General features: G+C 39.9%; 1 protein-coding gene across 1 annotated transcript in view; it reads left to right on the top strand.

The window, feature by feature from the left end:
* Positions 1–25,046, top strand: part of ITGA2 (integrin subunit alpha 2) — a 66,842-nt gene that overhangs the window by 4,482 nt on the left and 37,314 nt on the right. Inside the window, exons 2-4 of the mRNA XM_030236765.2 lie at positions 14,223–14,346; positions 22,241–22,350; positions 23,250–23,341. Of these exons, the coding sequence (XP_030092625.2) occupies positions 14,223–14,346; positions 22,241–22,350; positions 23,250–23,341 (326 nt within the window). The remainder of the gene's footprint in view (positions 1–14,222; positions 14,347–22,240; positions 22,351–23,249; positions 23,342–25,046) is intronic.

The following is a 25,046-nucleotide window of genomic DNA, read 5'->3' as shown; positions in this document are numbered from 1 at the left end:
GCTGCTCTCTGGAACAACATTTGAATTGTTCTTTGCTTTTTTGATTCAGTATCACAGTACTTTAATTTAAGAAGTTAAAGAAGTAAAAGTACAGCTACTCTTTTTTTCATTGTGCTTCCTAGCCACTATATAAATATTATTCATTGTGGTCTTTCTTCACTATTGTAATTTTAAATGAATGAAAGTGGGGTTTGTATGTACTTCATGCGATGTATTTTCATGAGGGCTAATAACTGGAACTGCCAGTGTAATGGCTTAATGTCAAAACAGCTAAGTGTGAATAAAGTTCACAGTTAGAATTAATGCAGGTAAAAGGAGTTTCTTCATCTCCAGATGAGTAAAGCAAGTGATTTTCCCCAGCAGAAATCTTGTGCAGCCTCTATCCAGTGTTGTTATTTTCATTTAAAGGTTTCCTTTGTTAGGCTCTGTGCAGGCTGGTTCCCATTTCCATGGTGACCATGCTGAAATGCAGACGGGACACAGACTGGATTCTCATCGGCATAGCCACGCACTTGCATACCAACACATGTTATCTGCTTGGCTTAGGACATTTCCATTAGCAGTTTTAATGTTTAGAGCTCCTTTTCTCTGGAGCTTTTAGATCACATAGTGGTCTGGATACTACACAGTGTGGGGATTTCAGACCCTGTGCAGTGAGACAGAACAAGTTGATAAGCTTACTTTTTTGTGTAAATAATTTGGCTCTACTCTTCCAATTTAAATTACTCAAGGACATCAGAGAACTGTCTGAGCCTTAGTTTTCTCTTAAAAGTGATGACACAGAAGAATGTTTATTTATAAACCCTTAGGTGGAAAACTGACATATATCTGTGCTAAATAATTATGGGGACATATCCCTTCTTAAGGCACAGATAAAAGGATAATAAAAATAAGTGAGTGTGAATTACACAGGATAAATGATGTCTTCTGTCTGTATTGATCAAGTGTGAGTATGTGTTTTTGTGAAGCAATATGCAATAATCTTCTTCCTGCTCATACTGCAATTGTTTTCTGGGGGTGGTGTATACTAAAGGCATTTAGTGGTGTCAACATAAGCACTTCCATCACTTCCAAATAAGGCTGTGATTTCTTAATTGCCAAATAAACTCAATATTCTGAGTGTTGGTAATTGTTATTTTGAATTATTCCCTGAGTAGCATTTCAGGATCCCCAGGGGGGAAAATTTTATTTTCTCCTGGAGATGCACATGCTATAAAAATATAGTCAGGCGAGCATATTATTCAGGACTTGAAAGAGCAGGCAAAGAAGAAGGATCAACACTCTTTGAATGGAGGATGAGCAAAGACATTTTGTGTGCAACTGAATGGCGTGTGCATGGTTGAATGTCACACATGATGAATGTCACAGATTCTTTTGTCCCTTTCAAATTGCTGTTAGACAGGGTGAAGGGCTTGGAAGTTATGCACAGCTCTGATGGAACTCTTGCCTTATTCCTGATTTGTTTTGCCCTTTGCAACCTGCTTCCAAGTTTATAATTCTTCCCTTATATCATACACTTGCATGACTTTGGTTTTTTTCCTTAATCACACGAATTTCCTTGCATAACATGGTTGGTTATTTCTAAAGGACAGACAATAAAGAAATCTTGGGGGAAATTACTGTCAACAGTAGGCTTCAGGGAGGAAGTTTATTGCACAGTAGAAAATCCCTAAGGAAATAGTGGAGTTTGAGGATGGAGAGGTGAGGGGGGAGTGGATGAATATGAAGGATTGAACTAAATTTTTACCTTTCATCTGTATGACAGCTAATCTATCTGCCTGTCTAGCTATCTGTCTCAAACATAAGAGACCTTAAGCAAGAAAAGCTGGCAGTGTTTGATGCTCTGTTAGGACTGCAGTACAAAGCTGTGTGTGATGATAAGACTGCAGATGACCAGGCTGCTTCGCCCACTGGATTACGTGGTAAAGAGCTACCCCAGCCAGCTGCAAGATCAGCGTTCTTACCTGACTGAGGAGTAGCTGCCTTGTGCTAGGTCTGCATGCTTAGTGCAGCTAAGGATGCTGTTACTAGAAGTTGTCAACCCAGCACTTTCTGGGGGATATGCCTGTGCCATGCTCTGTGCTGCCTGCAGCAGGGCAGCAGCACACAGGTAAACCAGTGGAATTAGCTGTCAGTGTGTCTAAATTTCCACATGCACAGCAGTCACTTCTCATAATTCCTCAGTTTCTGTCACTGTTGTGTTCAAGTTTCCCTTCAGCTATGAAAGCACACTGGCTGAGAAATTCTACTTCATTATATATTCAGCTTAAAGAACAAAACAGTAAATTACTGCTGTTCAGGCTTAAACTTATTCTTGCCTGGTCCCATTCTCTTAGCTGTATAGGTGTCAAATCAGGGCAACTCAAGTCAAGAATTTGTGTCCTGGTTTCTTTACAGCAACATGCTACAATAAGGAGAGTAAAACACAGAATAATCTCCTTGAGGCACCTGTTCAAAGCAGCAGCAAGTGGAGTATTATGTCCTGAGGCAACTAGTGCATCCTAGATAGTTACCAAGTATCACTGCAGAGGAGGGTGTGTGACTCAAATGTCGCTGTACCTGTATTCTCATTTGAATTTTCTGTTTGAAGAGAATATTAATTGCTACCTAAAGAATAGCAAAGCATTTTAATAAATAGTTTTTCAGTGATTCAATTTTCTTAACAGTAAATTCTAATAAGACAATGACAGCAGTCTATAATAATGAATTTTAAAACTATTTTATCTAGTATTCCTACTGTGTAGTATAAAATTCAGTTGTCTTTATATGCAGTATTTTAGATGCACATAGGACAGATTGAATTTAAAATATTAAACTCAGATTTAGCTGAAATTCCTCAAATAATAATTTAGATAAACTTTTCTGCATAGAAAAAGTTTAAGTGGCATAACACATTCTTTAATTGTGCTCACCAAATAAAGTTCCCATTTAAACATGTCTGAAATATATTTAGGTCAAATATAAAATAGCAGAAATGATGAAGAAGGAACTCTTAATAAAATGGGCAAAACAATAAACTGAGAAAAAATCCAGCAGCACTTCTCACATAGTCGTTCTGCTAATAATAGTTATCTATTTAACTCTAGCCAAATATCCTTTTGTTTCACTTTCTGTACTCTCTCTTTTTTTTTTTTTTTTTTTGGGTGGGGGGTGTGGGGGGTTGGTTTGCATTTTTTTTTTTTTATTTTTTTTTTGTTTTCCTTTCCAAGCTGCCAAAAGCCAGTTCATCATATTGAACAGTAAAAAGTACTTGAGAGTCTGGAGCTGTCCTTCTGAGAAGCTGAGAGCTACAATAGACTTTGGTTCTCTGAAGACAAAAAAGCAACTGTTCTGCTTTTGTGGAAGCAAGTATTATCTCCAGAAAACTCTTCTTAAATGTACATGGGCCCTTCTCTCTGACCCCAAAATGTACAATGGCTTCATTTTTCCAAAAAAAAAAAAAAAAAAAAAAAGATAACTTGCTTCTGAACTCAAACTCCAGTATCCTGTCACCAACCTGAGCACTGGCATCTGGGTAGACCCCATGTGGTGTGTGGACTGAAGGCTAGGAGAGTGCCTGCTGCAGCCCCACTTCACCCAAAACATGGTCCCCCTGCCCCAGAGTGCAGGGTTAGGTGCCTTGGACTCAGCACTTCAAAATGCACAAAAAGCCAGCTTCTTGCAGGGCAGGAAGATTCCTGCAGCTAAGAGGTGGATCGAGGGTGTTTGAACTCCATCCTTCTCAGGCACCATCCTGAGGTGCCTCCTGCTAATGAGGTCAAGGATGGGGAAGGATTTTGGGAGACAGGTGTCCAATTCAGCTTTTTTTTTTGAGAGGTATCTGCTTCAGAAGTAATAGTAATAGTCACCTAGGAAATATGGGTGTAGTTCTCCCTTGAGGCTAGTGGTCACGTAGATTCACCTCTCAGCGTTTTCCAGAAGCATCTTTTCTCCCTGGCAACTAAGCATTCTCCACCCCATATATTGCAACAAGGTCTCAGCTCATCCCAGGATGAGTATTCATATTTCCAGACAAAGATACATCTTGCCTTTGGCCCAATGTCTGGGCACTTAGCTGGAAGGAGTTCTGAGTTGGCTGTTTGGGACCAGCTACCCATGCAATTCACATTAGGTAATTTGGTTGTGCATAGAAAGTTGCATAGCTATTTAGTTAAATAATTTAATTATTACAAGCCAAAATAATGAAGTTGAAAATCCTTCATTGCCTCTTACTGTTGTATCAGAGTGGGTTAACAGTAGAGTAGAATACTTTGCTCTTAGACGTGGCTGCTTCTACACCTGATTTATATTCTAAACTTTTGTGCAACTTTGTGTAATTACATCTAAGTGACAGCTAATTTTAGGTTCATTGTGGGTTAGCCAGCTGCTGAAGTCTGGGCTTCCTGGATTGTTTTCCTGATTTTAATGTGCCTAAATTCTGCCTAGACACTATCTGGTGCCAGAATTGATCATTTCAAGGTGCATTAAGGCGCAATTTCAGGTGAGTGATTGGGACCACCTGCCTACCATTCAGGATGCCCAGCCATGAGCTCCCATTAAAATCAAAGGAGAGAAGTAGTCATTACTTCTGGCATAGGAGAACAAATGTTCTGATAATTATAGCTCTTCCAAGTATTGTGTTATATATCCTGTGGTGCTTCGGAGTTTTTCTTCTTGCAGGAAGCTGATGTAGCAAACTTCTTACAGCTGAAGCTGCTCTTATTTCTGTGGCCGTCTGTGTACAGCGTACAGAGCTAAGCTTCCAGTTAGCTTCAGAAGCTGTGTGGGGGGAACAGGGTCTTAAACTTACTGTCCTAAAAATGGTATGGTGGAATGGTCACTGGACCCACTGCACTCCTCATGCTTTAGTCTGTGACATTGGAGTGGCAGAGGGATGGATGGTGATGGCGAGTGGCAGAGGGATGGATGGTGATGGCAAGTCCCTCAGCTTTTTTCTAGTCTAGCCTTACAGGTCACATTGAACAGTGATATAACATAACGCACAGTATAATATAAGGCACTGTACTTTTCATAAAGGCTAGAGTGTGAAAGGGAAGTACAGATACCTGTACATGCTTTCCCTTCTTGATATTTCCCATTGTGTGAAAACCTGCATTTTTGCTTTGTGCAATCATGTTTTCATAGCAGCTGAGATGAGCAAATGTGGCATATAGGGTGTACAGATAGCAGTCCCATTGCTTTCAGTGTGGTGACATGCATTTCCTCTCTTACAGTTGTAGTGTAGCTCATGCTTCCCTGACTATATTTGGAAATATTCCTGGTTTAAAAAAGAGAAAACACGACTACTGATAATGTGGACACAAGGGAGGAGAAACTGCTGGAGTGAAATGCCAATTGCAAAGCCAGTTTTTATCATAGGGAAGCATGCAAGGTTTTTTGTGTTTATCATCATTACTAGTGAAGGCCAGTGACAACTGCATAAATAACATATGTATGTGTACAGCTTGTTACCCTCGCATACTTTTAATCTCTTTGTGGCGTTGAAAAAAAATTTTGGTATTCTAAGGATAAAGTTGACAAATCCTGTTAGTACCAAGATAAAAGAAAAACTCCATGTCATAACAAAAAGATAGAATTTAAGTGACTTTTCTGTAAAATAAATCTTTTCCCCACTGAAAACATGGATGGAAACATGCCAAGATAATAAATTTGAGTAGGCTTGAATACTTGCTGTCTTTATTAAAAACTCATAGGAAGCTGTCCATCCTGCAGGAGCTGCTCCTAAGCATTTTTTTGGAACCAGTTCTTGTGTGTGTGGTAGGTTGTCTGGATTCTTAACTACAGATGAAGAGTGGTTTATTTGTCTGCTGTGGAAGCCAAGGAGGGCAATATCTGGGCCACAAGTAGGGAGTCACCAGGAGAAAGACAAGTCTTGTAGACTAACTAATGAAGTTGTGGTTAAATATAATTAGATCTCTTGTTCTGCAGCAGCGTCAGAGCAGCAAAATAAACAGCTCCTTGTTGTGTTACCACAGTCTCTGCAACTTTTCAGTCACAATTTGTGTCCTTTCAGGTTTAGGCTGCCTTTATAGGAGGTTATTGGTAACTCCTCGGTGCAGCTTTTGCATTCTGAACCACTGCAAGGGAAAGGCAGTGTCTCAGGCTTTCACACACACAGAGGCTCTCAGGCTGGAAGCTGACCTATTTCCAGGAAGAAGCAGTCAGCCAACTAAGCCAAGAAAACTTGCTGAAAAGAAGGGGAGGAAGAAGGGTGGGAGGATTGTTGCTAAATGAGGCATTGTTTCTCTTTTGTTCCGAGTGGTGGATTTGGGGGAGGCTTTTTTGCCTATAATTTATTTCTACTCTAAATGTTATGATTTCTGTTTATTATTAAGAAGCCTGAGATATTGTGGCTGTTGTGAAGAAAAAGTTGGTCTCAAGACAACAGAAAGTAAAACAGGCAGATGAAGCAGTAAAAGGAAGACTTGCCTTTTTCAAGCTTCTGTAAACATATGAAATAGTGACAAAGAAACTGAAGTGAGGATTATACAATATTTCAACTGCCAGTATATAAAGCAGTGTCTTGCCAATCACTTTCTTTATTCTTTTTGATTCCTGTAGAGGTTCACATTGTCTCTATTTAGGAGGTTGTTCTCTATAAGAAGTGTGTTCAGATTTAAATAAAACCAGATTAAATGTGATTATGAAACTGCTGTTTTAGTATATGAGCCGAAGATTTCTACATGCCATTATATCTACTGCTGTGGGTGTGCATATTGAGGAAAAAAATTACTAGCAGAAAGTAGAAAAGTAAATGTAACGATTTCTCATTTCATAATGAGAAATTGTTTTCAGTTATGTTGAATATCCTGGGTAAAATCTAATGTGCCTTTCCAGACTGAATTATAAGTAGTCATTTATTTTTCTTGCATGTTGGCTTGGATTCTGTGTGGCCATTTGTGAGTATTCTAAAGGCAGATAAAAAAGTTATTTTATATTTATGTTCATTTGTAGGAAAGTCCCAAACAGTGAAACCAATATAGTTGGAGTAGTACATTAGAAAAGGTAAAAAGAGTTTCTTTCTTTGTGAAGATTTTGCTCATTGCAGTGAGAATTGCTCAGTGGCTTCTGAAAGCCACAATTCAATAGACTAAATTAACTGCATGCTGATTGTTTTTTACTTTATGTTTCCACAGTCTTGTCAATAAAGCTTTCCAAGCACAACATATTATGAAAGCTGAGTAGTACTTTCTGTAAGAATACTTGAGTAATTCCAGTTGGATTCTTGCTCTGATAATATATGTTCTGACTAGTAAGGGAGTAAAATTACTCTTAAACCAAAATGTTGTTCAAACAGTAAAGTAAGACTAAATATATTCAATATAAAGCAAATACTTCTTGACTACCCTCTTTCATAACTTTATGGCTTCCCCTTCCTGCCTTCATTCCACCTTCTGGCTAATATTGCAAGGACAGTAGGTGATTATAATGTGAAGGGGGTCTGTAGGTGCCTGTATTCCCTCTCTAACTCTGGAATCTGTGAGCCAACTTCGGCAAACTTTTGCAGAGGGATGAAAAAATAACCAGCTGGGTATCAGACGGAGACAAAAGTGCTTTTTCAAGTTCCCTGACAACTAAGGAGATCCAGTGTGACTTTGCACAATAGAAAATAGCTGAAAATCTACCCCAAAGAGAGCCCTTAGAAATATTTCAGTCATGGAGAAAGCTTGAACCAGAGTGTGCATCCACTGTGAGATGAAGTCAGTGGAAAACAACAGCTACAAGTTCTCTCATCCCTCCCACCCCTTTCTTTTCTCTGTCCTCAGCAGGGTCTGACAGGCTTCAGGGCCCTGCTGATGTGTGTTCTTTGGAGGTAGAAATCTTTGAGCCCAACAGAAAAATTTTCTTTGTGGAATTTGTAGTGGCTCTCTTGGAGCAGTATAACATAAAAGGGGAAAGCAAAGCCCTCTTCTGTAATGAATAGATATTTTTTAAAAGGCCAGACGGAGCAATTAAGGCAATGTCAACAGCACACATCTTAGTGGCTGCCAATCTAAGAAACTAATTCAGGAAGCAAACAATAATCCAGTGGGGTATTCTTGATTCATTTTTCCACCCAAAATAACTTAGAGATGAAAAACTGTAGTGCATGGTTTTAGCCTAATGCCAGCCCATGGCCTTGCTTTCCCTTGCTGACTGCCTGTTTACCCCTTCCACCCCCAAATCCCTCAGCTTGTTGCTGACCTCAAGTTTGGGTTTCTCAGGGTCGGCCGCCCTGCTGGAGCTGGCAGAGGGGCAGTGGTTATAGCTGTGGCTGTGCTACCCAGCAGAGGGGAGCTGCCAAGGATGCTCTCCTGGCAGTGTGACTGACACAAATGCTCACTCACAAAGACAAGAGGTCACTTAGCTAGGTTATATAACAAACTTTTTCTGCTTTATAGATAGTAGTTGTGCAAAGAAGTGAACACCATGGCATTAAGGTAAAGAGGCAAACTTTCCTACTGGCAAGGTTAATATTAGATAAATTTAAAACTTAGTGTGTGGTGGATCCTTACAGACTCGGTGGTCAAAGTCCATTGTCTCTTTTTTTTTCTTGATACTGTCTTTGCTAGACCTGTTTGATGAGAGCTATAAATAACAACAGCAGAAAATGCCTCTGACTGGATATTTTAATAAGAGGTGAGACTTAGCATAACTGAGTCCAATTATGGTATTTTGTAATTTATTGCCATCTAAAATTGGCACATCACCTTTGCAATGTAGTAAAACCTGATTGAAAAGTCAATCTTTACTATATAGAGTGAAAATAAAATGAGACATTTATAATATCTCTGATGCAAAATACAGGCTAATAATATGTTCAGTACATTCTGTTAGAGCTTTACAAAGTTCCACCAAATGAAAAAATCAAATGCATGAAAATCAGATTTCTTTTTTTTATCCTGTTGATGTTTCTATGCCCGATGTAATCTGAATAAGGGGCTTCAATAAAACAGCTATTATAACCTTAACGTCAAACAATTGATTATCAAACAGACATTTTTTGCTTGATCACTTTAAGCTGTGAACTTTGCTTACAAAATCAAAACAATTATGAATTGGGTGTACCTAATATGAGATTTTACTTCATTAAAACTTGCTTCAGCTTGTAGTGCAAACAGAATGAAGCACACAGAAGGCATTAGAGCTATCATTAGATATGTCATTTATAGTTACAAAGGAATTCCCACACGTTGAGGCTTAAAGGTGCCCAGTCATAACATGCATTATTTTTCATCCTGCTAGCAGAAAAAAAAAATCTTGGTGTTAAGTTATAAAACCAGCTATATAACTACACTGCAGCTCCCATGGCTCACACTGCATTAATGCAGTTGCTTAAATATGGGAATTCCCAGGGGGAAAAAAATCCCAAGCAGAGAGATACTGTAGTTTATTAGAAAGCTTAGAGTTTCTTTTATCCCTTTAGGATTTCTTTTCTTGTACTTCCTTTCTGAAGCTAGATATTGGGACTGCTTTACTTAGTGAAGGTGATCCCTTTAAACTGAACTGCCCAAGCAGCTTTCCCAGTGGAGAGGAACTTCTGCTTTTGAAGTTTGCAGAGGGGCTTTCAGAAGCTTTAGGCTTGTATCTAGCTTCCTTTGTTCCACAGAGTCTGTTTATTTGACTGTAAATAAAGTGCCATTTACAGACAGAAGTTAGGAAGTGGATTTTTACTTGCCCAACCAATCTCTCATGATCATTAGGTCACAAAGTAGAAGTCTGTCACCAAAAGCTATTAAAATCCAGATAGTGAATTAGTTTTCTTTATTTCAAGATTCTTAAATTATCAAAGTTCATTGCCTGAAGGCAGCAACAGATACTGAATCGTTCCAGCCTGGAATATACAGTACTTTGAACCTAGATACTTCAATGATTGGCACCCTTTTAATGCATAAGAGACCCTCTTATTTTGCACTGGCTTAAAATAGGTCTAGAGGAAACTTAGAATTTTCTCCTTTTTTGTCTGCAAATGCTTGGGTTTCTTTTTATGGATACTATATTGATAGATGTACAAAATGTATAAAAGATGTCCTTATAGTGGAAGCACTATATAAGATGGAGGAAAATGGCAGGAAAAATGCCTACTATATTATTGCCAGTATATACTTGCTGGGCCCAAGCCTACTAAGATATGTGTGAAGTAGATCTAAAAAATCTGCTCATGATTATAAAAATGAGGAATTTAAAATGTAACTGAAATGTGCTGAAACTAGGCTGATCTGTAAGAACACTGCAGAAAACAGTGTGTCTTCAGAGGCTGGGTTTTATGATTGCTTTTTTTGTTCTTCTCTTTTCACTGTCCTTGACTGGCTGCCTGTCCAGAAAGTGAACATGATAGAGGCAGATTTGAAGAGACCTGTGATCGGGCAGACACCTCTCCATTATTGCAGCTGTACCTTTCTGCTCTCAAAGAGCAGCACTCTGATGCTGCACTTGTGCAAATGATTAAAAGAATAAAATCAAGCCTCAGTGGTAAATGAGAAGGAAGGGTGAAATTGTTCGTGTGTCATGCCGTGAGAAGAGAAGAAGGACCTTGCTCCTGTAAATTGCAGAGAAGCCCAGGGGAGCTACAGAGAGCTGAAGCTTCCCAGTGCAGGATCAGGGGTCCTTGCTTCTTGGAATAAGCCCCCATCTTGGAGAAAATAGGATTACAGAGAGTGGCCCTGGGAGGTTCAGGGATCAATGTTACACACTGGTGGGAGGTCAAGGAAGGAGATGAACAGGCAACACATAAGCTACCACACATTTTGCTGAGCCCATCTGTCTTGTCACAGCACCCCAGGGGAATTTGAGCCATGGGGACTTTACTTCAGGCTGTCATACCTGCTCCCTGTACTTCCACCCAGTTCTGGAGGAAATTTTTCCCTGCCTATAGCATTTAACAAAACTCTCACCTTGGACACAAATTAGAAACATCTTCCATGTATTTGCACCAAAGTTGTCCAATGCCCTCATTAGTGTTACCATTTGGCTTGCAGTGTGATTTGCTAGTAAGTGTGTAACAGTCCAGAGAATCAAGAGTTTTTCTCTAAATGCCCCTGGATTTTGGGTCAGACTGTAGCTGTTTATAATTTTAGATTGCTTCCATCCCTCAAGTTCAAAAGCCAGGGTTTATTTTCATGTGCAACATAGAATGTGGAGGGTTCTTCTTCAGTATTTACATGCAGGATGGTGCTGTGGTATAGTCTCCTTTGGCCTCCTGAGAAAGGGAAACTGCTCAATCATGCTTGATTTCTGACTGAGGATATTACAATGTAACAACAGACACCAAAAAACCCCTCGGGGTATGACATGAAAAATATGTTTTTGTAAAATTCAAGTATATTAGATCACAAAGGAATTACTGGCAATTGTTGATTACTATCTCAATACACCGTTCCTTGTCCTCAAAACCCAGACATAAACTGTGATTATATGAGGTTGTGTTTAGTGTCAAAAGGCTTGCAAAACAAAGAGTAATGAGTCTGTACACATCCTCTTCTCCAGTCTTAAATAGCTTGACTCAAGAAATATATTTATCTCTAAGGATGTTTCTCAAGGAACTATACTTCTAGAAGTGGGTGACTTCTTGCTTTCCAGAGGCTGACTGTAGATGTGGTTGTTTGAGATAACTAATTATGATTTCCTGTTTGAATTTGTGGTTAAAAAAAAGTAGTAACTCTTTTACAGTTGTATTTAGTCTTCTGCTAGTGATATTCCTGTTTTGAATTCTGTGGGCAAGGGTACAAAATACATTGACAATTTTTACAGGTCGTGAACTTTGCCTGCAAACCTGTGGTTGCGATTTTAATATTGTCACTATGATTTTATTATCATTATTACTATTACAATTCAGCTACTGTGATGGGCTGTTTCATGTTGATATAAACCCTGTTAACCTCTTTTCCAAAGCTGCTCCTGGGACCTGGGAGAAGGTGATACCAACAGTAAGCTCTCTGCCCATCAAAACTAGAGAAATGGTTAGAATCTGAGTCTATATTTTTAGGATGCCCTCTCTCCATAGTGTATCGTTGTTGTAAGGGATTATTGAAGAAGCTGTTTCTTTACTACACAATGACTCATGCTGAATAATTGTGGTGAGGCATATTTGTGTGTAAAGCAGATAAAACTCATTCTGTCTAGGCACACAGGAAGGGAGGGGAAACATGAGAGACGTTGTTTAACCCATGAGCAGCTCTGTGAACCTGCCTCATCTGGGAACCTCAGGGAGTAGCTGCACAGTGCAATCACAAGCCATTATTTCCTCCAGCATTGCCATTTTTGGAGGCTTTCCAGGAGCTCTGAGGTGTTCCTCAGCTGGGCTGTAGCTTGTTCCTGGAATTCCACTGTTGTCTCAGTCCTTCCACCTCCACACTGGGGAAGGAGTTGCCTCCTCACAGCAGAGTCCCTCAGGGGAATCTGGTCTTTTTCCTGCAGCCTTCCCAGTTTATATTCTCCTAGGTATCCACCTACAGTTCTTGATCAGAAAAAAAATCAGGCCCTTTATGGATGAGGAGTGGATCCCCATGTGCTACAGAATCAATTCTGTCCCCAGTCCACATTGCTGGTTCCTTCCAAAATAGCATGGAATGGCACACCATTATTCCCAGGTACAAAAGTGCCCAAGGAAGAGCAATTAAGAACAAAACGCAGCTAAGTAGAGTTGCAGTGTTAAATGTCACGATTTATTAGTGCTGTTCTACTTTGCATGTTTGTAGTTCTAAGTTTTCCTGTTTGGACAACTGTTCAGACTGTTTGGACTGAAAACAAAGGCTTCTGGCGTGTTAATGAAATGACTCAAAAATTTCGGTTTTCTGATGAAGCAGATAACCTCATTTTTATTCCAGTGCCACAAACTCAATTATAAACTGTATTAGCAGGTACAGTCAGGGCATTTCATTTGAGCATGAGAAGTTGAGGTGAATGGAGTTGTACCCAGCTGGTGGGTGGTCACAAGTGGTGTTCCAAGGCTCAGTTTTTCCTTGATATCTCAGCTGCCTGGATATCAAGTGCCTGGGATCAAGTGCACGCTCAGTCAGATTTCGGGTGACACCAAGTTGGACAGAAGTATTGATCTGCTGGAGGGCAGGAAGGCTCTGCAGAGGGATCTGGGCAGGCTGCATCCATGGGCTGAGGCCAATGGAGTGAGGCTCAAAAAGGCCAAGTGCCAGGTCCTGCCCTTGGGTCACAACAACCCCAGGCAGTGCCACAGGCTGGGACAGAGTGGCTGGAAAGGAGCTGGGGGTGCTGGTGACAGCAGCTGAACATGAGCCAGGGTGTGCCCAGGTGGCCAAGAAGGCCAATGGCATCCTGGCCTGGATCAGCCATGGTGTGGCCAGCAGGGCCAGGGCAGGGATTGTCCCCAGTACTGGGCACTGCTGGGGGCACACCTGGAGTGCTGTGTCCAGCTCTGGGCCCTCCCTGCAAGAAAGGCACTGAGGAGCTGGAGAGAGTCCAGAGAAGGGCAGTGGAGCTGGGGCAGGGTCTGGAGCACCAGTCCTGTGAGGAGCAGCTGAGGGAGCTGGGGCTGTTTGTCCTGGAGAAAAGGAGGCTCAGGGGAGACCTTATCAGTCTCTGCTACTGCCTGAACGGGGGCTGTGGCCAGGTGGGGGTCAGTGTCTTTTCCCAGGTAACAACCAATAGCACAAGCAGAAATGAGCTCAAGTTGCACCAGGAAGGTTTGAACTGAACATGAGGAAAAATGTCTTCCTGTAAAAGGTTGTCAAGTATTGAAACACTCTTCCCAGGGAAGTGGTGCAATCACCATCCCTTCAAGTTTCTAAAAGATGTGTAGTTGTAGCACTTGGGGACATGGTTTATCCATGGATTTGGCAGTGGTTGAGTAAGGTTCTTCCAGCCTAAAAAGTCCTGTGATTCTGGTATACGTCAGCAGGCTGCTGATGTGTTTGCAGTGCCATAAGCTTAACTTGTTTCTGAAGGTAAAGGAGGATAACAGACCTGTGAATCACACATTTTGCCTCTATTCAGCTAAAACTTTCCCATTAGTAATGCTGTAATTTTTGTTAAGACAAACAGTGAATGAGTCACTGATCTCTGCCCACAGAAACACAACACACATAAAGAGTGCTAGAGAGGCATTTCACATGGCCAGGGTACTGAGGCAAAATCACTGTTTTTTCAAGCATGTGTCAAAGGCTGTATTTATTTTCTTCTGTTGGGGGAGCTGTCGCAGATGAAGAGCCTTTTTCACTGGGATCAAAATTCTTCTTTAATTGCTTCTCTTATAATCTTTCTGTTAACAGGCATTCTTCATAACTGCTGTGAAGCCTACAATGTTGGGCTTCTGGAAGCAAAAATATTTTCTGGTCCTCCAAGAGAGCAGTTTGGATATGCAGTTCAGCAGTTTATAAATGAACAAGGCAAATGGTAAGCAGCTTAAATGGGTTGGTTTATGTCCAACTAAAAGGTTAAGTAAAAAAATATTGCAACTCTTAATATTTCTTTTATAATTCCACATCTCATTTAAAGGGATTCTGGCTAATTTGTTTTAATATTACAGCTATCTTTTTACAAGTAAATACTTAATGTTATTAAACCAAAAGTTGAGGTATTCTAAAAGTATGTGCATGTGATGGTTCACGCTTTTTTCCTTAACACCATGTCTTTCCTTAACCTGAGATCTTTCTTATGGTAATCTTTTACTTCATCTCCAATACTCTAATTTCCTTAGGCTTACGGTTTCTCTAGAATTTTAACTTGCGTTTCATTCCTTTGTGTACCCAGAGCATCTTTGTTACTCTTTACATATCCATGGGATATTGTTCCATTTTAACATTGTTAAGGTCAAAACAAATTATTAGGTCTAGTGAGTTCTAATTATTAATATTAAAATTAAACTAAATGGATATAATGTTGTGTCTGATACAGTAATAACTGTTTGCTTTGCAAGGGATGGTGTATTTGGATGTTTATGATAACACAGTCATAGCGGAGTATTGCGTTTGCTACATCTCTTCAGCCGCAAAATTTGACCTGAAATCCTCTGTTGCCACAACACTGAGCTTGATGAGCAATTAGTAAAATATTTTTTTTAGTGATGTTGGTTTCAAGAAGAACTTTGACATATTATTGGGAGTAAGCGCATTTAGTGGAAGACACATTGTTTCCTCTTCCACAGCCTCAGCAGGCACAAATCTTAAGGTGTCTTTATGTGCAAGGACTGTAGGTCTTTGAAAGCAGTTGAGAACTACTGAACTCTTCAGTGGCTGTTTGTGTATACATGGGTTTAAGTCTAGAGAAAGCCACACTAGACTGTACATATTACAGCACGCTGGGACACTTCAGACTGGTCATCCTCCATGGACAGGAACTGTGTCAGAACCCAAACAGCCACAAACTGGCAGTTCTACTTTCCTGACACCCCCCTCTTTTCAGGAAAGAGGAAGTAAGATGTAGCAGGTGAAAAGGTGTTTTGCAGTTGAAGTTTGGAAGGGCGGGCGCACAGTGAGGAGGCAGCGGAGAGGTTTGTGACGGCGCCGCTGCCATCGGCTGCACGCGCAGACGTACAGCCCCGACTTCCCAGCAGTGCTGGCTTCCAGGGGCCGGGAGACACACCAGGAGCAGGGCTGAGCTCTAGCCTCTAAATTAAAACCTTGGCGTTGTCTCTCCCTCAGCTGGGTAGGCTTCCAGCCTGCCCCCACTCTTCATCTGATGCTGTGGTGGCTTCTCACCACATTTCTGCCTGCTTTAATTATGTGTTTAGTCACCCATAGATCAGAGATCTCTTTAAAAAAAAAAAAACAAAAACAAAAAAGACCCTCCAGCTTCTGTGTAAAGCCATTGAAGGAGAACAGGAATGTGTGCCTGTACTGAATTGAACGTTTTTGCCTCGTACATGGAGAAATTGTTGTGTTTTATACTTCTAGTGAGTTTTTCTGAAAGCTTGCAGAAGAAGCAATAGCTGCCTGATCCATTCAAGCTACTTATGTTTTATATTTCCCTCTCTTAGTTTTCCTTCTAATATAAAAACTCCTCCACTACCACTTTCCTGAATAATGTGTACTGGATAGAAGAAAAAAAAAAGTAACTTTGGTTTAAGTTTTCCTACCTTACAGAATCATGGAGTCATTTAGGTTGGAAAAGACCTTTATGACCGTGGAGTTTGACTAATCTTCTCCTAAGTATATGAATATTTTGAATCTGTTGAACTTTTCTGTATGTAGGCACTTCATCATTAGTTCTTTCACAGCATGGTGTCTGATGTATCTCCAAAAATCAGGGAAATTTTATCAGCTTGTGTTCAAGTAACTAGGGCTTGTTAGAGACTCTTCAGTGAAGAAAAGCCCTTTTCAGTCTTCCACTCAAAAAATCATTAGGCAAGCTTAAAAAAAAAGTGAGTCATCTTCTGTCTTGTTCTCTTAATTTCTAGGCTGTTTTCTTTTTCTTGGGACAATAAAGCTTTATCTTGTATGCATTATTAAAAAACAAACAAACAAACAAAAAAAAAAGAAAACCCAACCAAGCATACAAACAATAAACCCCAACCCAAACAGAACATTCAGTCTCTTTCAAGTTGTTCAGTAGAGCTGTTTTCTCCTATGAGCCATGCGGAGGCTACAGTCCATGCACACAGTTCTTGTTGACATGGCTGAACTGGGAACAAGATAAAGTCTGAGATAAGATCAGGGTGTTTTTTCTGTCTGAGGGGAGCATTTATCATCATATGCTTTTGTGGAGAGTTTGTCACTGTGCAGCAAGAATGTGATGTATCAAAAAACTCTGTCCTGGCGCAGAGAATGGGGCTGCTCACAGCACCTTGTGCTGCTGGGGTGCCATCTCTCCCCAGAAGAGGTTATCCAGAATCTGAGGTCCACCAGAAATTTTATCACTTCCTAAATTTTGCTAAATAAGTTTACAGGGTGCTATACAAAATACGCCTTTAAAAACCCTTCTGTACTTAAAGGAGAGCTACAGAAATACAGCAGATGCCAGTTATGTTATTCAGCAGTATTTCTGGGGGGTGCATCTCCTGAGGCAGTGTGAACTAAAGAAATGATAAAAGACAGAATTTTTGCAGAATTGTTACTGGTTTTCACTTTTGTTTGGAGATGAGTTCAGAGAGAAGAGGGAAGACAGTCCAAAAGGGAATGCTGGACTCCTGAAGAGACTGGTACATGTTGGGATGCTGTGGCCCAAACCACCAAGGAAGACTGTTTGTGTTAGAGACAGACAGTCCAGGATAATTAGGCACTAATCCACTGTGCATTGTTGAGCCTTGATGGCAGGAAATGCTCATAAATAAGGACAAACTTGCAAGTCAAGCACAGCTCAAGCTCTTCACAGTTTCTGGTGAGAATTTTAAAACAGAAGCTCTTTAATAAACTCGAGGAAAATTGCGAATACCAATGAAATTCATCAATTAGAAAAGCAGTTGGCCACACAAGTAATTAGCCACCACAGAAAGATAATTCAGTTTATGCAGTGGTTCTCCCTGTCAAGAGGTCATCTGCATTTGAATCTTAAATTGAAACTAAAATTTGTTACTTTTCAAATAAATCTTTTAGAAAGCCAGATTGCACCCTGTCAAGTACATCTTGGATGTGCATGCTCTGAACAGCAACTGACGGTATATTCAGAGATAATCGTATTTACTCCATGCTGAGAGTTGGTTTTTTAGCTGTCTCAGGTGAGGAAGATTTAAATAATTGTAGATAGCTGTGAAATGCTTTTTCCTACACACATGGGTCTTCAGACATATGCTTAGCTCTGCCTGTGGGCTTAGAATTTGCAATTTTTAAAATTATTTTGGTTTTGAATTTATACTGGGATTTTTTGTCTTAAAATATTTTGTTTCATCTCACATGTCAGTAATGATACAATATACAGTGCACTTACTGATGTATCTCATAATTATTGCACTACCAATGATTTTTTTTTTTAGTTTTAAAAATCATTGCCTACTTCTCACTGGTCACCAAATATAGTGCCCTTTTTCCTGCTGATCTGTGCAGCCTCTTCAGACCAGTAAGATATTTTGCCAAAAAGACACATTTCTGTATGAGCTTCTATTGAAATCAGTACATTTTCAAAGCTTTCTGATTTTAATGAGGAAGGCCATGTCTTTTGAGGAGGGTAATTTTTTGATTTTTTTTTTCTCCTAACAGAAGCTGCCATTGTTGCAGCTCTGTCTTTGCAGTGCCAGAGCCAGTGCTAATGCTGAGTTCTTTACCCAGTTTTATTTTCCCTGACTGCATGCTCCACAGTTTGCCCTTTTCCTGCTTGGAGAAGCTCTGACTGGTTTTTTCTAGGACTTCTTGAGTGACTTGTCACTCAGACTCTCTTGCCATAGCTCACTGTTGTTTTTGAACTTCTGATTCTTCTTGAAAGGATCAAAAGTTTTAGATGGTGAGAAGTGCTTTAGTGTGTGCAGAGAAGCATCTATGACCGTGAAGAGTTTTCTAGTCTTCATATCTACTCACCACTTCCTGTAATTGTAGGAAAAGGGCCGGATGAGCTAAGAGGTTCTTTCTACTCTTATTTTCCTATTAGCCATCTTTGTGTTTAGAAAACAAAACAATGAAAAACAAACAAGCAAACAAACAAACAAAAAAAACCAAATAAAACAAAACAATAAAAAGCAAGTACATGAGAAGAGAGAAATAAAATAAAGAAACCAGAAAATACGAAACATGCTCTGACAACAGCTGGGAATTCAGCCCTTCACTATGAATTCTGATTTTGCTTTCTGCTACGTCACACTTTGCTGATTACTAGCTTTGTCATGGTGTAATTTCCCAGAAATAATTCCTGTTGCACTTTGATCTGCCACTCCTGCAGCTTGTGTGGTAAGGCATTGCTGCTGAACTTCATTTGACTTCCTAGTGCCATGGCTTTGTATACAGTGTTGGAGAATGATTAGGGAGATGAATAATAACATCAGCAGCAATATTTCATTATACTCACTGTAGTATTTTGTAACGATGGTCTGCAAGGACACATAAAGAGGTTTTGTAAAAATAAATATTTAACTCAAGGTTGAAAAAGAGCTTAATTAATACATTATACATGATACAGTTCATTTGGAAACAAGCATTTTCACTTGTTTTAGTACTGCTTTCTTGCATTCTTTGCTGATATATTCTGTTTCGCTTTGTCTCATGTATCCTGTCTAATTACAGTAAAAAAAAAAAACCTGTTTGTAGTTAGCAGGATGCTAGCCAAATACTCCCTTGCTGTCTTCACTTCTGATGTTTCAGAAAGATACACATGCATTTTCCCAGAGCAGTGTTGTGTAACTCCCTACTGTAATGGTTTATGTTAATTTTGAAAGGCAAGTAGGACTTTCTGATTTCTTATGTAGATTAAGGCTGGTATTAAATATTAATTAAGGCAAAGAATACAAAAGAAATAGAAATTACGCTATTTCCTAGAGCCTTTAAGGCTGGCGAAAGTAGGGGGCTAAGCTTGGCATAAGTTAATTAATAATTTTTTCTCAGGCATGTATTGATGACAGATTAGACTAGTTAACTGAAATAATGCAACAGGCTTAATAGCTCTTGTTCATTTCTGAAAATCACCATCAGTAACAGTCAGTTCTAAGTGTGAATTCTGTGTATGGAGTGGCATTTTTCGCCTGCAATATAGGTATGACATTGAGATTCACAGACTCTGCAAATCTACAAGGAATACAGAAAAATAAATTAATAAAATAAGTCCCAGTAAACTGTGAGGTGTGCAAGACAAATGAAAGACAAATTTAAATTTCTTTATTTGGCATAGATTTAAATCTGGGTTTAAAATGAGAAAATTTCATCTTGTTTTGTCTTATATTTTCCTGTTTGTACCATGCAGCAACCACAAGGTTAGTTTCAGGGGTAGCAAAAGCAAAATTATCTTGTGACTATCAAGTTTTAGAAGGGCCAGTTCCTTGGAATAAGCAGATGTCTGGATTGCAATTAATGTTGAGCGCAGGGAAAATGGGAGGCAAATAATGCCCCTGGAATGAGCAAAAGAATGCATGCTGAAAAGGAGAGAACAGCTTTTAGTAAACACTAGAGCAGGGATGATGTTTGTCTCTGTGCCAGTAGCAGGGATGGAACTTGGGAGTTGGCTTGGAGTTAGGCTAGGATCTGGGGTCAGCAAGTGCTCAAGCATGCTTCTGTTCCTCTTCTCCTTCTCACTCACCCTTCTTGTGAGTGAAACTGTGTGCTCTGGACTTCAGGAAAACCTGTGGCTGCAGAGCTGTGCCAGCACAACACAGAGATTCACAGTGAGTTTCATGACTAGATGGGAGTAGTTGCAGTGGGTACTTCCAAGATAGAAGGCCATTCACTGAACAGTAGCTGTCATCCTGCAAGGACTCTGAAATATGTTTGTCTTCTGGGAAACTTAGAAAAAAAATGCAAGTGTTTATAAATGTACACAGTGCAGTGTTCAGCGTGACAGTTAATGCTGGAATGCTGTTCCAGTTTCAGATATTGCACATGCAGTGTTGCCATCCTTTTTAAAGCTGTTTCCACTTTCCACAAAAACTCCTAACCCTTGTCTCCCATCAGCCCAGTTAGCATTTTATGCCTGTACCCAACTCAGTAGTACCTAGCAAGGTGGGAGAGTGTATCTCCTCCTGTTCTTCCTCCTCCTTCTTCCTCCCACTGTTGACCAGCTCTAGCCCTCTGTGTCACTGCAAGTATTTGCAAGATTATGTTATCTGTTGGCACATGACCAGTGCAGTAGCTGCTTATGAGCTCTATTTACTTGGTCCTGAGCTGTGGCAGTTCTGGTTTCCACTGTGCAGAAAAGGCTCAGAAACACTCATAAATAACAAGAAAATCAGAGGCCTCCTCACAGCTATTGCAATTGTTTTGATAGAGAGAGGTGTTTGTATGAAGCTAAGTTGCATATTTAGAGATGCTAGAAGTACACAAAGTCCTGTTCCTGCTATCTGCATCTCCTTTTTCCAACAAGGTAGTTGAGAAAGAGTTAGGCATTCTTAAAATATCCAGATACACAAGAAAGAGAATCTGAAACCAAACCTCCAGCTGAACCGATAAAACAATGTTATTTGTGTTTAATCAAGGTGAAGAAAACCTAAAAAAGAAAATGCAGTTTAGCAGTATTTTCTCTGAGCAAACTAGAAAGGTCTAAAACTCATGTGCATCTAAAACTCTTTCTTGTTATAACCATTTTATTCAAACTGACATCACAGCAGTAAAATCAGGTGATCCCTAGGCAGTTAATATGACATATATAAAAATTGCTTTAAAATATAATAGTTTCACGATTTTTTTAACAGCACAAGGTATGTTTTTGTTAGCTACCTACAAAATTTTAGAGAATAGCAATTTTGCTTTAAACAACCTAATGACGGACTAACAAAAGATGATTTCCAATTGAATTCAACATTCTGTACTGGGGCCCCATTGCTTGTCTTCCTACAGTCTCCAAAATACATTACTTCCTACCATGGATTGTTCTGTTTGAAAATAAAGTCATTTTGCTGCTGGAGCAAATACCCATACTCCTTGCTTTTCAATAATCTACTTTATTTTTATAACTCTTGAGATCATCATTTACAGACTTTTGATGAAAGATAGGTATTAAGCAGTATTAAGCAGTATTCCAAGAAGGTGAACTATACAGTTTTGTGAAGGCTTTCAGATAAAGATTAAGAGTCTTGAGGAGCAGATGTTGGGGGGAAATCTTATGGCATATGAACAAATGCGTCAGAGAAAATGAATCGCTTTGTGTTGCAGGCAAAATATCATAAGTATTAACTTATTGTAGAAAGTATTAACTTTCTTGTAGATTGTTACCACCTGCAGTATTATCTTTCTGACTTAGTGTTATCAAGGTGTGGTAGTGCTCAAGCTCAGACATAAGTGTTTTATTGTTGCTGAGCAGATCCTGTAGAAAGAGTAACCCAAAAGGAATCAGTTAACCATTAACTGATAGAACAATAAGTAATATGTATCTCGATCCCCAACACATACATTTCTACATTTTTATGTGTCTATATACATTAGTACCTTCACTGTATTTCTTCTGACCTCTGACATAATATCACATTAAAAACACTACACTTGTTGGAGGCAGATGAATCCCCAAAGGCTCCCCCATTCTTCTTCTCCACCAAAGCTGCCCCTGGTGAATCCAGTGCAGTGTATTGACACGCAAATAAAGGTTCTGAACAGTTCTGGAGAAGACTACTAAACCTGAGTGCTCATGAAAGCCTCTCTACCTGTTACCTATAGTGTGCCATGCGATACTGCTGCTGAACTTTTTCAGTATCATTGAGGACATAATCAAGTTTCTTTTCCTTTAGGTTGTTGGTTGGTTCACCCTGGAGTGGCTATCCTGCGAACAGAACTGGAGATATATACGCATGTCCTGTTGGTGTCTCCAAAAACACATGCCAAAAATTGAATTTACAAGGTACGTTCTAACTAACAGTGTCTTGCTGGACTTGTTCAGTTTTCCCCTGTGTTTGTATGAGGCCAGTTTACCTTATTAAAACTTTTCTGAACTAGCAGTCTGCATAATCTCAGATTCTGGGAAGGCGTGTGTGTGCTGCAGGGCCTCGGTGCTGGTGACACATGGGTCTGTCTGAGCAAAAACGGTGCCTGCCACTGGACTCAGGCCAGGTGGTGCCAGCTGCTGGAGGCACTGGGGTCTCAGTGTCACCCCTGGACCCCTGGGGTCCTTACCCTCCAGCCCAGGGGCAGGAGCACTGTGGGTCCCAAAGCCAGTGGCTGGTGGCCACATGGCTCCCTGCTGGCATCCAGGGGCAGGTGCCTGTCCCTGTCCTCCCTAAACCAGGAGGGGTTGTGTGTCTGCGCTTACAAACTAGCTGTAAAAAGGAGTTCAGGTTTGGATACAGTGACAATGCGAGGCAGCGGGGTGTGCTGAGATGGCTCCTTTGTGTTTATTTGTGGTGCAGATAATTTCTGCCCTCCGCTGTCCCTTCCAGTTTTTTGTCTAAAGCCTGATACTGGATCAGAGGAGTCTGGTGTCCTGAGGAATGTAACTGTAGCTACTCAGCCAGCCAAAAACATGCAATAGGTAGATTTTTTTCTTCCTCTCTTTTGCCTTCAGCTCTCTTGAGGGCAGATACTCTAATTGGCCGTACTTAATTGATATTTATATTTGAGAGTTAGCAATTTTTTCCCCCCAAAGATTAGCTTCTGTTTCTTTGTCTCAGAATTGCATGCAGCCATTTGGAAAAGGCACCTTAGATTGTGAAAAATCAAGTTCTTGAAATTAATTCTAACTTAGTAAATTGCTTCTACATCTTATTTACTACTCTGTCATTACTTAATTTAATTTTATTTCAGCTTTAATAAATATTCCAAATGTGACTGAAATTAAAAAGGACATGAACCTTGGATTGACTCTGATACAGAACTCAAAAACTGGAGGATTTCTGGTATGTATCAAGATCATATGCAGTACACACAGAAACTTATGTAGAGAATCAAGAAACCAGACTTATCCACATTTTTTCATAAGTCCGGGCTAAATGTATGTTATTATGCAGCATGGATTAGTACATCCCACTGCAATCACCTAGGTTCCAAAATCAATTGTAAAATGTATCATTAAAGCAGGAAAAATTGGGAGGTCTGTCTTCTATTGTTTATCTAAACATCATGTCTCAGTAATTTAAGTCAGACAACATAGGCAAGAATATCTCCACCATTAAATTATTTGAGGTGGTCTTGTATAGTTCTGATTGTGCTTTCAATGGACTTTATACAACCTCTCCTCTACCATTCATACGTGCACAGGCACTGTTCTCCTGAGATATCAGTATTTCTAGTCCCTTTTATTTGGTTAGTGAGCTTGGAAGATGCGTTTTCTCAGTGTGTATTTCACAAACCACTGTCCTTGGAGCGTGCAAAGTAGAATTCTTACTTGAAAGGAAGTGAATACCTGTTGAATATGCTTTTTATGATCCTAATCATAAGCATGAAAACTCTTGGTGTGTAGGTGTATTTCAGTTTGATGTAGCCATGTGCAGTATGTAAGTAAAACAATAAAATACAGAGAGAAAAGCTCTAAGCTGTCCTTAAGCTTTGTATTTTTTGTTGCATCTAATCACAAAAGTATTCAAGTATTTATTATATTCATTAACATGTAGTTGCATGTAGTAAATGAGGTACTAGAAGTATGTCTAATTCCAACCTTTCTAGCAGTTCTCATAGAATTAGTAAAGTTATTCATAACTTAAAAATATAGCAACAGTAATTTTCTTGACTTGTGGTCGAAAAGGCCTTGATTAAAAGATCTTATTCTCTCGCTTGAATAATACTTTCAATTACTTTTAATGCCCTATGCACACCCACTTTTATTCAGTATGAGTAACTAGAGTGTTTTAAAATACCTCATGCAGGGAAATTTATATTATCTAATAATATTTGAACTTTTCTCAGTTAAGAACTATTTCCTGATCTGCATGTTATTGATTGATTCTCCTTAAATTTAAAAAAAGAGAAAAAAGCCACAAAAAACCAGGTTGAATTCTAAGACATAAACAGTCATGTCTTCATCAACAGGAGTTCTTTTTTGACATAAGGAGAACGAGGTTCCGGAGACAGGTGCTTATCTGTGATTCAGCCTCAACAAATACCAAAAGTCCCCTGGTTTAGTTGTGGCAGGTATTGAACCCTGCTCGTATTTGCAAGCTGCTTCCAGACGGGACTTTGCTCCAAGCCTCTGTGGCAGCTGGCCTCTGTGATGGGCTCTGTGGGTTATTTCAGGGTTTCCTCCTGCCAGCTCGCTGTTCTCCTTCCTCCTGAGGCCTCTCCCATCCTCCATCTGCCTGTCCCAGTCTGTGCTGCGTGCTCAGTCCCTGGGCTCTTTGGCTTGGGAGCGTGACCCAGGCCGGCATGTCTGTGCTGCAGCTCCCAGTCCTGCTGGGATGCTGTTTGGTGCCAAGGGATTGCTTCCCACAGGTATTCCAAGTGCAGGGCAGTAATTTCTCACACGCTCATTACATTTTTCTGAGGCATGCTTAGTCCTGTTGGAGAGGTGCTGAAGAATTTCACTGATGGTTAACAAGGTTTTTCTGGATTTCCCATCTAAATTTTTATCCGTTTGTTTACTGGGAAGTGCTGTGCCTTCAGTTGGAA

Source organism: Serinus canaria, chromosome Z (genome assembly GCF_022539315.1).
Source record: "Serinus canaria isolate serCan28SL12 chromosome Z, serCan2020, whole genome shotgun sequence".
NCBI classification, from domain to species: domain Eukaryota; kingdom Metazoa; phylum Chordata; class Aves; order Passeriformes; family Fringillidae; genus Serinus; species Serinus canaria.
Note: the sequence above shows the minus strand (reverse complement) of the source record. Positions and strands in the feature narration are given on the sequence as shown.